The sequence below is a fragment of the Temnothorax nylanderi genome, unplaced genomic scaffold (genome assembly GCF_030848795.1).
Source record: "Temnothorax nylanderi isolate EJ_2023f unplaced genomic scaffold, tnyl_v1.0 TNYL_tig0544_pilon, whole genome shotgun sequence".
Taxonomy (NCBI): domain Eukaryota; kingdom Metazoa; phylum Arthropoda; class Insecta; order Hymenoptera; family Formicidae; genus Temnothorax; species Temnothorax nylanderi.
Window position 1 is genome coordinate 23,710 of NW_027249606.1, and position 10,894 is coordinate 34,603.

General features: G+C 39.4%; 2 protein-coding genes across 2 annotated transcripts; one reads left to right on the top strand and one right to left on the bottom strand.

The window, feature by feature from the left end:
- The first annotated feature begins 4,889 nt into the window (after positions 1 to 4,889).
- On the top strand, positions 4,890 to 5,870 carry LOC139783806 (uncharacterized). Its single transcript, XM_071722964.1, has one exon. It carries the CDS (start codon positions 4,890 to 4,892, stop codon positions 5,868 to 5,870), a length of 981 nt encoding a protein of 326 aa, XP_071579065.1.
- A 967-nt stretch (positions 5,871 to 6,837) lies between these two features.
- Positions 6,838 to 7,740, bottom strand: LOC139783804 (uncharacterized). The gene is made up of 3 exons (XM_071722962.1): positions 7,506 to 7,740; positions 7,212 to 7,435; positions 6,838 to 6,993 (listed from the first exon to the last, which is right to left on the bottom strand). Exons 1-3 carry the CDS (start codon positions 7,738 to 7,740, stop codon positions 6,838 to 6,840), a joined length of 615 nt encoding a protein of 204 aa, XP_071579063.1.
- Between the last annotated feature and the right edge of the window lie 3,154 nt (positions 7,741 to 10,894).

Here is a 10,894-nt window from a genome sequence, read left to right on the forward strand (position 1 = left end):
TATGTGATATTATGTATTTATATACACTTTCCTACACTAAATGCTAAAATAGTTTTTCTTTATGTTGATTGAAATTGTTTGTGGAAGGACTTGAATGTAAAAAAAAGTGTTTGCAAATCTAAACGTTCTATAACTTTCGTACACACTTTGCTATGAATCTTATCTAATCAGATGTCATAGCAGTATATTTTTATTTTTTTAATTAAACAAATAAAGTTATTTTTATATAATACATGAAGTTCCTTATGCTACATTGACTTTTTTCGTCTGATAAAACTAATTTTTTAGAATCTTATAGTGCACTTGTTCAATTTCAAATGAAACCTTCCCTGAGCTTCCACTCTGAAATCAATCGTATGATACATCAAATTACTCGTAAGGATGTATACTATAACTTGAATATGCGCCTTTTTGCGCCTTTTAATTACAATGACTGAGAAAAATTATATTTGATACTGTAAGTCGCACTGACTGAAATACATGGTAAGCTAAAAGATTCTAAGAACTGTCTTCGAGATTTTTTCAAATTTGTTTCTAAATTAATAAGAATAGTGTTTTAAAGTTGTCGATTTTGAATTCATTCGTGGTGCGATGTCACATCTCAAGATATCTTAAGCTCATATTCTCTTTTACGTGAGTCTTGCAGGGAGAGGATTTCAATAAAACACTTACAACTAACTAATTTATGTTTCATCATTTCCTTTGTGTATTGTGTTACATGTATATGCTAGAGAGCCTCGTAGGGAGAGAGTGGCGAACTCGTCACGTGACCCCCTTTCCTCTGATTGTTTAACGCCCGCGACCAATCAGAGGAAAGGGGGTCACGTGACGAGTTCGCCACTCTCTCCCTACGAGGCTCTCTAATCACAAGGAGCTTTAACGCCCGCGACCAATCAGAGGAAAGGGGGTCACGTGACGAGTTCGCCACTCTCTCCCTACGAGGCTCTCTAGTATATGCGGCAAGCGTAGTGCGAGGCGCCGCCGCTAGGCGGCGAATCTTTCTCGCATGTGAAAATCATCCACGGTCCCTATAACAAGGGGGACCCCCAGCCGAGTTCTTAGACTTTTATGCAGATCAGTGCTGCAGTGTTATAAGCCGTAACTACTGATTGTAAGAAAATGAATTTCAGTAAACGAGAAATTCTTGAGCAGCTTTCAAAATCATCAGACATAGATTTAGTCCTCACGTACATATTATCTAAACTTGGTAAAAATGTTAATAATTTAGATGGTCAAAATCTGGATCGCCTCAAGCTTGCATTATCTACACTCAAAGCAAAGCGCAATATCAGATTTAATGCCGCATGTAGAAAAACTGACAGATTTCTTTTAAAGAATAAAGACTGGCTTGATTCAGAATTCGTTGTACCTGACTTTATCCCTAAAAAAATAAGTACTGGTAGAAGACCTCTTGATTATACAGATAAATCTAATCGATCGAAAAGACGAGAAATTTCTGCGATTAGTTCTAGTAATGCTCATGATCCCCAAAGACTTATTTTAGCAGCACGTCATGCAGCTACTGTGTCTAAAAAGAATGACCTTAGGACAGTACTCGATGATCTTACGAAGAGTCCTTCTCGAGCTACTAAAATAAGAAAATTAATGCATACTAAAGAGACTCCAATCATTATGAAAACTCCGTTAGAGGCTTTAGCTTTCTTATTAGACCAGTCTTTATCAAAAGAAGTATATAACGCTATTCGTCGAGAGTGTCAAATGTCTGGAGCTAATATTTGGCCTGCTTATAATAAGATAACAGAAACTAAGAGCCTTTTAAGGCCATCAAAGGATACAATCGTTATCAATGAACACATAGCACAGGTTTCTCTTCAGTCATTATTAAATCATACAGGCAAGCGAATAGTTGAAATGCAAGAAGAAATCTTATTTCGAATCATGGATACGTGTAAATTAACGGAAGTAGAATTAGTTTTAACATGTTCCTGGGGGTTTGATGGTAGCAGTGGGCACTCAAGGTATAAACAGCGTTTTAAAAACAGTTCAGATGGCAATGATTTCAGCGATGAAAATATTTTTGCTACAACACTTATACCCTTGCAATTAACAACGGAAAATGGAAAGATAATTTGGTACAATCATTCCTCACAATCTCCAAGATTTTGTCGTCCAGTTAAATTACATTTTATTAAAGAATCAGCGGAAGTTATTCTATCTCAGAAAGCTGAAATTCAAAAGCAAATCGATGAACTAAAAATTTTTGAGATGGTATTAAGTGCGGGTCAGAAGGTGGTAATTCATTTTTCTCTGCATTTAACTTTGATTGATGGGAAAGTACTTAATATTTTAACAAATACCAAGTCCTCACAAAGTTGCCCTATTTGTAAATCAACTCCAAAGAATTTCAATGATTTTCAGAACATCTCTGGACAAACAAACAAGTTTCTTCCTGATCCTAATTCACTTCAGTATGGAGTTAGCCCATTACATGCCTGGATTAGGTATTTTGAGTGCTGTTTGCATATAGCGTATCGAATTAATATAAAAAAATGGCAGGTAAGAACTCCTGAAGAAAAAAAACTGTTGGCAGAACAAAAAGTTCAAGTACAAAAATCTCTGCGTGATAAATTAGGCCTGATAGTTGATAAGCCAAAAACTGGTAGCAGTGGTAATACTAACGACGGCAATACAGCACGCAGAGCATTTAAAAATGCAGATATTTTCGCTGATTGCTTACAAATTGATCACCGCTTGGTACATAATTTCAAGATTATTTTAATTACTCTTTCATGCCAACTACCAATTGATGTAAAAAAATTCGAAGAATTCTGTACAAATACTGCACAGTTATATGTCTCACTTTATCCATGGTTTCCCATGCCATCGACAATTCATAAAATATTGATTCATTCTGGAGATATAATAAGGCACTCTGGCTTACCAGTAGGAATGTTTGGAGAAGAGGCGTCCGAATCTCGTAATAAGGATTACAGACATTTCAGACTTAGTCACAGTAGACATTTCAGCAGGAAAACAAACTTAGAAGATTTATTTTATCGAGTAATGGACACCTCCGATCCAATAGTATCTAGCATGAGTATGACATCTCGAATGAGTAAAAGAAAACGATTACCGTTGTCAACAGAAGTGACGCAATTACTTTTGATCGATGCAGATGAAGAAGAACAGGATAGTGATAATGATGGTAGTACAACAGAAGAGGTCGCTGAAGAAAATACTGGATTTGATACGTTTAATCAACTACTTGATAGCATAGAGTTATCTGATGAAGAAACCTTTTATAATTACTAGTTTGAATATTCACGATAAACTATTTTCATATTAATTTATTTTTAAGTCAACTTATGATTAAGATATAGTAAGAAAAAAACAAACAAAATACAAAAAACAAAAAAAAACAAAAAACAAAAAACCCCAAAAAATTATTAATAATAATAGTAATAATAATATTAATAATACTAAAAATACTAAATGTTTCATGTTGAATTAAAAAATTTTTAATCCAGCAAAGTCGAAATAATCGTTCGCCATACTGGATTAGCCATTTTAGAATATTTAATACATATTCGTTTTTAGCATCCGCATCCTCGAAAACCCCTATATGCCACGTTTAGAATATATCCAATAATTTAAAAAAAAAATCCTCAGCCATATTAGGTTCGCCATTTTGAAATTTTGACTTCAGAATTGGAATCAGCAATCCAAAAAACTATATATACAGTTATAATTATAATTTTGTACATTTTAAGTGGGTTTGTTACTTTTGGCCACGCACGGAACTGAATCTCCTGGCCCACTGTGCATTGATTTCTGAAGGTGTTTTTAAATAACGTGAGAGGCGAGGGGACTCACTCAGAAAGCACCCCGAATACAGTGAGAGACGAGAGGACTCACTTTAACAAAGCACCTCGAATACAATGAGAGGCGAGGGGACTCATTTTAATAAAGCACCCCGAATTACCGATACGGTAATTAAGGGGTCTGAAATCGCACTGTAACCTCCTCGTGGTAGGCCCCGGAAACTACAGATTTTGTAGGCAAACTGCAGGCGTTTTAATTACATAATCATATCTTTTTATTGTGTAGGTACCATATTGGATCCGCCATTTTGAATTTCTGAATTTTGAGTACGGATTCGAATTCAGCAACCTCAAAAACCTTTTAGTATCAACTTGCTACACAATCGGAGCATTTTTAGCAATTTCGTCCGCCATATTGAATCCGCCATTTTGAATTTCTGAATTTTGAGTACGGATTCGAATTCAGCAACCTCGAAAACCTTTTAGTATCAACTTGCTACACAATCGGAGCATTTTTAGCAATTTCGTCCGCCATATTGGATCCGCCATTTTGAATTTCTGAATTTTGAGTACGGATTCGAATTCAGCAACCTCGAAAACCTTTTAGTATCAACTTGCTACACAATCGGAGCATTTTTAGCAATTTCGTCCGCCATATTGGATCCGCCATTTTGAATTTCTGAATTTTGAGTACGGATTCGAATTCAGCAACCTCGAAAACCTTTTAGTATCAACTTGCTACACAATCGGAGCATTTTTAGCAATTTCGTCCGCCATATTGGATCCGCCATTTTGAATTTCTGAATTTTGAGTACGGATTCGAATTCAGCAACCTCAAAAACCTTGAACTATCATATTTTATAATAATTGGAACATTTCTAGTATTTTGGCCACTTTTTCAGTTTCCTGGCCCACTGTGCGACGTCGTGGCTCACTCGACTCATTGTGGACTCCTGTCATCGACGAACACTGCACGGTGGGGTGCAACTCACTCTGGGCACCGTCCGTCAGCAGTACTGGATACCTCAAGGACGAGCCGTAGTGAAACAACTGCTGCATCGATGTGTCACATGTGCTCGGTGGCGGGCGGCAACTCCACAGCCGCCAATGGGCAATCTACCCTGGGCCCGAGTTACACCGTCGCGGCCTTTTCTCCGAACTAGGCTGGATTATGCTGGACCAATCCTGCTGCGCACCACAAGGGGCCGAGGACACAAGGCGCATAAGGCGTTCATCGCCGTCTTGGTCTGCATGAGCACCCGAGCCGTGCACCTAAAAGTCGCGTCGGATTATTCCGCAGACGCTTTCCTTGCCGCATTTCGCCGATTCACCTCACGCCGCGGCGTGTGCAGCGACGTATACAGTGATTGCGGCACCAATTTTGTGGGAGCCGACCGACAACTCCAGGAACTCTTCCGGGCCTCCACCTCCGACGGCCGTCGCATCGCGCACAACACTTTAGGACAGGGGACACGCTGGCACTTCAATCCTCCCTCCGCCCCTCACTTTGGAGGGCTATGGGAAGCCGCCGTGAAGTCGGCGAAACACCACCTTCGGCGAGTAATTGGCGATGCAACACTGACATTCGAGGAAATGTCCACCTTCCTCGCGCAGGTGGAGGCCTGCCTCAATTCACGCCCACTACAAGCAATGTCCGACGATCCAGACGACTTCACGGCACTGACTCCGGGCCACTTTCTCATCGGGAGCCCGCTCATTGCCATTCCGGAACCGGCCCTCGACGACACGGCTGTCAATCGGCTCGATCGGTGGCGACACGTGCAGCTCATGCGAGGCCACTTTTGGCAGCGGTGGGCTCGCGAATATCTCCAGAGCCTTGCATCGCGGCCAAAATGGTGGAAGACGAGCCCTACACCGGAAATCGGGTCTCTGTGCCTCATCACAAGCGAGACTGCACCACCAACGAGATGGCCCTTGGCGCGCATCACCTTGTTGCACCCTGGCGACGACGGCATCGTCCGCGTGATCACCGTCCGGACTGCGAAGACCGAGCTTACGCGGCCTCTCACGAAAGTGGTGCTACTTTCCGTATCAACCGCTGAGAATCAACCGATCACTCACGAGTGAGCACCACGAATGCTCACAACAACACAATGCTAATCACGTATTCTGTTCACAGAACGAAACTTGTCATCTGTTCTACTATAATCTAGCGCTGATCCTGCATAGATCAACACCCGGCCACGACTGACTACTGCGCATACCCGGCCGCGCATTCCACCACGCACTTCGACCGCGGCATCGATCGATGCGCATCGACCGCAAGTCACCCTAGCAAGACATCTAGGCCATCACGCGGAGCCAATCGTCACTACTTGCCGAGGCGGGCGGGATGTCCGAAAGTAGAGTTAAAATCGGGGCAATGAAATATCGGGACTTCGACGGTTTCTCTTCTCGAGACATGTTTTCGATCTTCAGAGAAAAAAAAACTGTATTATTATCGTGACGGTATTAGTCCTGCTTGTTATTCCTCCTGCTTGTCGTTGGTCTGTCGCCCGTAAAGTCGAAAAGTCACGCGGTGAAATTGACAACAACCAACGGCAATCAGGACAGCCACCGTATCGCGGAGCGCTCCGAGCGTGTGCGCTCCCATCACGTGACGCCTCATCCACCAACCACGCTGCAGGAATCGGCATGGAGACGTGACGTAAAGGGCTTCGGCCCTCGAGGCGCCCAATGCAACGCGATTATTTAAAGGAAGCTATTCTATTGGATTGATGGATGAGACGTCACCCCTGAACCGAACTTATAAATTAACGTCGCGTGGTAATGAGAACAGATTGTTCGCTCTCGCTCGCAATAGATAACGTCGTCTCTCGTGAAGCAAGTCGTAGTGAATCTGAAACGGAAACTGTGATCATTCTGGAACTTTCTTGTAGACTGTTTGTGATAATAAACTCTATTGTTATTAAAATCAGAAACTCAGTCGAGATACTAAACCGATCCTTCTTTTTCCTGACCGACCATCGCGCGCGCTCACACACTTATCTATAAATGTCATGTTTCGAAGTACATTTTTAGCATTCGTCCAGAATTAATGATGGACACTCTCTTCCGTTACAGGAGATTGTAAATTATTATCTACTGTATTAACACTATTAACTGACAATGAGTCAAACAAGTCATTGAAGAAATTCACGACTTCCGCAGTTGCAATTCCTTCTTCGAAGTCAATTTTAAGCGTTTGGTCCTTAATTTGTGTAGTACCTGCAAAAGTAAAAATAATTTATTATAAACATTTATTTTTAAAAGAAATACGTTTTTCTCTTTATTTTTTCTCTTTATTATATATATGTATAAAATACTTACATTGTGCTCTTGTCAGCATCTCAATACAACTTGCAACTGTTCCACTCAGTACTTGCGATGCGTATTTTACACGCATTTTTTTATTTTATTTTCTATTACGTGCTCCTTTGTTATTTTTTTTAATTGTGGGCGAATTATGTTTATTGCTCGGTCCATTAACCACGCTGTTTTTATCACATCCCATGATGCTATTCGTTTAGGAATATTACCCTCACAAGTTATTGCGAGATCTTTCGTTAATAAGTTGTTCCTAATACCTTTAAGAAGATGCGGAGGATCAAATAAAGGAACAACTTCTACTTCGCCGACTTCAAATGTTTGTCCTATAAACAATAAGTAATTTTATTATTTTTTTTTACAACACGTGTAACAATATAATAAATAACAATTTACCTTGTTTTCTTTTTTCAAAATTCCGTCTCATATCTGTTCGTAATAATAACTGATTAATAGCTGCAATGTTCGTTGACCCTTGATCACAGACAGTAGCAATGATGTGAAAGCCTGCTTTACTGATTTTATTTATATGCTCTTTAATACAACGGATTAACTGTGGTGTATTTGTTGTTTTTGAGCAAAAATTATATGATACGGGCATTTTCCAGCCCGTATTTAACCCACGTAACATAAAGACTAACGCATGGTCCGCAACTTTACTTGTACGGTAGTTGCCCCAATCTTCAAAGCCGTATATAACATCTCTTCGAGTATCATACATGACGTTAGGTTGTATAGAAACCTCATCCCATATTAAGATACATACTGTGTCCTTTCTTGACATTTTTTGAGCCATTCTCTCCAAATGTTAAAGGATTAAAGGATTTAATCCAGTGGAAAGAGGTATTTTCTGGAGCACTAACTGTAAAGTTTGTATAGATGGGATATGTCTAAAAACATTACGCAAACAATTATACGCATGCTTCCCCATCGTTTTATATAATGTTAAGGCCAATGCCTTCTGTTTAGCTTCATATCGATGTCCCTAAAAAGTATTTAAAAATATTGAAATAAATATTTAAATAAAAATATTTGCGCACTAACAAAATATTCAAAAACATGCAATCTGCGCAAAGTTATACTAATATACAACACATGCATCTTGTATTATATTATACAAAATTAAATGAAATATGCATACTGTAAAAAACAAAGTATTTTAGCTAATCTAGTGGCAAAAAGTATTAATTTCATGCAAATTATTGTGCAAATTAAAAAGAATAAAAAGCATACGAAGCATCAGGTTGAAATGTTATAAATAATAATAATATTTTTTCATAAATATAAATACATTGCAATACGTGTATTAAGCTCTAGTGGAAATCTAAGGTTGAGAGAAATGGGCTAAATGAGAGTCAAGCGCTGTTGATGGTGCACAGAGATGTTCAAGACATCTCTATGCACTATCAACAGCGTTTGGCTCTCATTTAGTTCGTTTCTCTCAACCTTAGATTTTCTAACATTTGCAATATGCAACATGCATATTGCAAATATAATAATTAAGCAATTATTATTAATTTTGTTAGTGGAGACAGAAATAGCTGCAGACGTAACTTTAATGAATGCACGAGTGCGATAAAAAAATTAGTCATAAAGAGCAAAAAGATGAACAAAAGGAAGAAAAATGTAATAATATATTTGTTGCAATTGTTTGTTATATTTCTTACTACTTGTAATAAATCAGAAATATTTTATAGTTATAAAAGATTGAAATAAATATCTAAAAAGTTATTAAAAATGCAAAAACTGTGAAATTATTATGCAAAATAACTACATTACAATAGCAGTAATAAGAGTAGTAAATATAAAAAAGATCACGCATACAAAATTACATATATACAATATCAATTCATATCAACTCACCGTAACGGATATTTGAATATTATCTGTCATTTGAACTATTTTTATCTTTTTCGATACATAATTATTGCTTCCTTCATTGTTATATTTGTTATCTAATGATACCAGATAACAATAACATGTTTTGAGCCATTCTCTCCAAATGTTCAAGGATTAATAAAATGTTCTGTTGAATGCTTTGCTTTTCGTGCTCCAGGAGTTGCCCTGGTAATGCCCGGAAATTCAGCCAGAATTCGATGATATTTATTTTCGACGGAAAGGACTTTTACTGCCCCTATTGCCTCGGATCTTGCTAATCCCTTAGCATGGATTTGAGTCGTTCCATCAAGAAGAACTCCATTTTGTAAGTCTGGTAGCAGATGGTAGTAAGCTAAAAAGTCTGCTCCTATAATTGGCTGTGTGACGTTTGCTACTACAAATCGCCAAGGAAATGCACATCGCAAGCCGAATTCTGGCTAAAGAGTGACCCATCCGTATGTCGTAATTGTTGTATCGTTTGCTGCAAATAATTCGTAATTTGTAGGTTTTTTAAACCCTGCTGTCATTGATCTCGGAAAGACACTGACGTCTGATCCAGTATCAATAAGAAATCGTCTCTTAGTTAACTGGCAAGTTACGAAGAGGCGGCGGGGCCTTGGGGCGGGTTCACTGGCCGCCATCAGTGACTGCCCTGATCTTTTTCCGTTTTGAATGCACACGGCTGTGTGCACTTCTTGGCTTTTTCGCCAAATCTATTGTGGTAGAAGCAGTTCTTGTCATTGTAATTTCTCCCTTTTGATTGGCTTCTGCTTCGGCTTCGGTCTCTCTTTCCTTCGAACTTCTTTTTGATTTGTCTCTTGAGAGACGTGTTGTGAGTGATTCGACTTGTTTGGTCAAAGTCTGGATCTGCTCTTCGAGCGTTTTTCTCTGACCCTCAACAATCGTGGCAGCTATCACAGCTTTATTTGACATTTCGTGGATGCGATCTGCTTGCTGTGTCACGTCATTTAACGGATCATCGATTCTGGTTGCAAGAACCATCTGCATTTGTGTTGGGAGTCTCCCGAGCCAGAGCGTTCGAAGGAGAGAGTCTGGTACATTGCTTCCGGCCAGAGTGCGCAAGTGTCGAAGAAATTGTGACGGCTTTCTGTCTCCAATCTCTTCAAACTCTAGGAGTTGTCGGGTTCGTTGCTCTTGAGAAACCGTAAGTTTCTGTATGAGCGCTTTTTTCACCGTCTCGTATTTGTCAGCCTTCGGGGGCTGTGTAATTACGTCTTTGATCTCCTTGATCTGTCTGGAATCTAGCTGGGCAATGGCACAAGAGTATTTCGTCGTATTTGCTGTAATTCCGCTCAGGACGAATTGGCCTTCTAGCTGTGCGAACCACAACTCGGGCTCATCGTTCCAGAATGGCGGTATTCTTATTGAAACTCTTACAACCTGGTTTTCTCCATTTACCTGAACTCTTCCATCGCCCTCCATTTTGCAATCTCAGCGATCACGTCGGGGTCACCAATTTAGGAAATTATCTATTATGTCGCTTGTTATCGCTCGCAGTTTACTTTTTCCTATATATACGAAGCTCGCTAAGATAAATCGACTCTGTTTTACATTTTAACCTTTTATTTGAACATTTTTTAACACTTTGCACAGTTTAGACATTTATGGCAACTTGAACATACATTCTCTTTATTATATTTTCTTTGGTTATAATTATAGTTTCCTCTATTATTTCTCCTTCGTTCTCTTCCTCGTGACTTCGTCTGCGTAGCTATACTTCGATGTATCACTTCTGGGCGTTGTGATTCCGAGGTCTGCGTAGCTATACTTCGATGTATCACCTCTGGGCGTTGTGATTCCGAGGTCTGTGTAGCTTTAGTGTCGTGGTTTCGAGGAAAGGGAGGTAGAGGAGAGATGAGGCGTGGTACTTGAAACTTTTTCAAGAG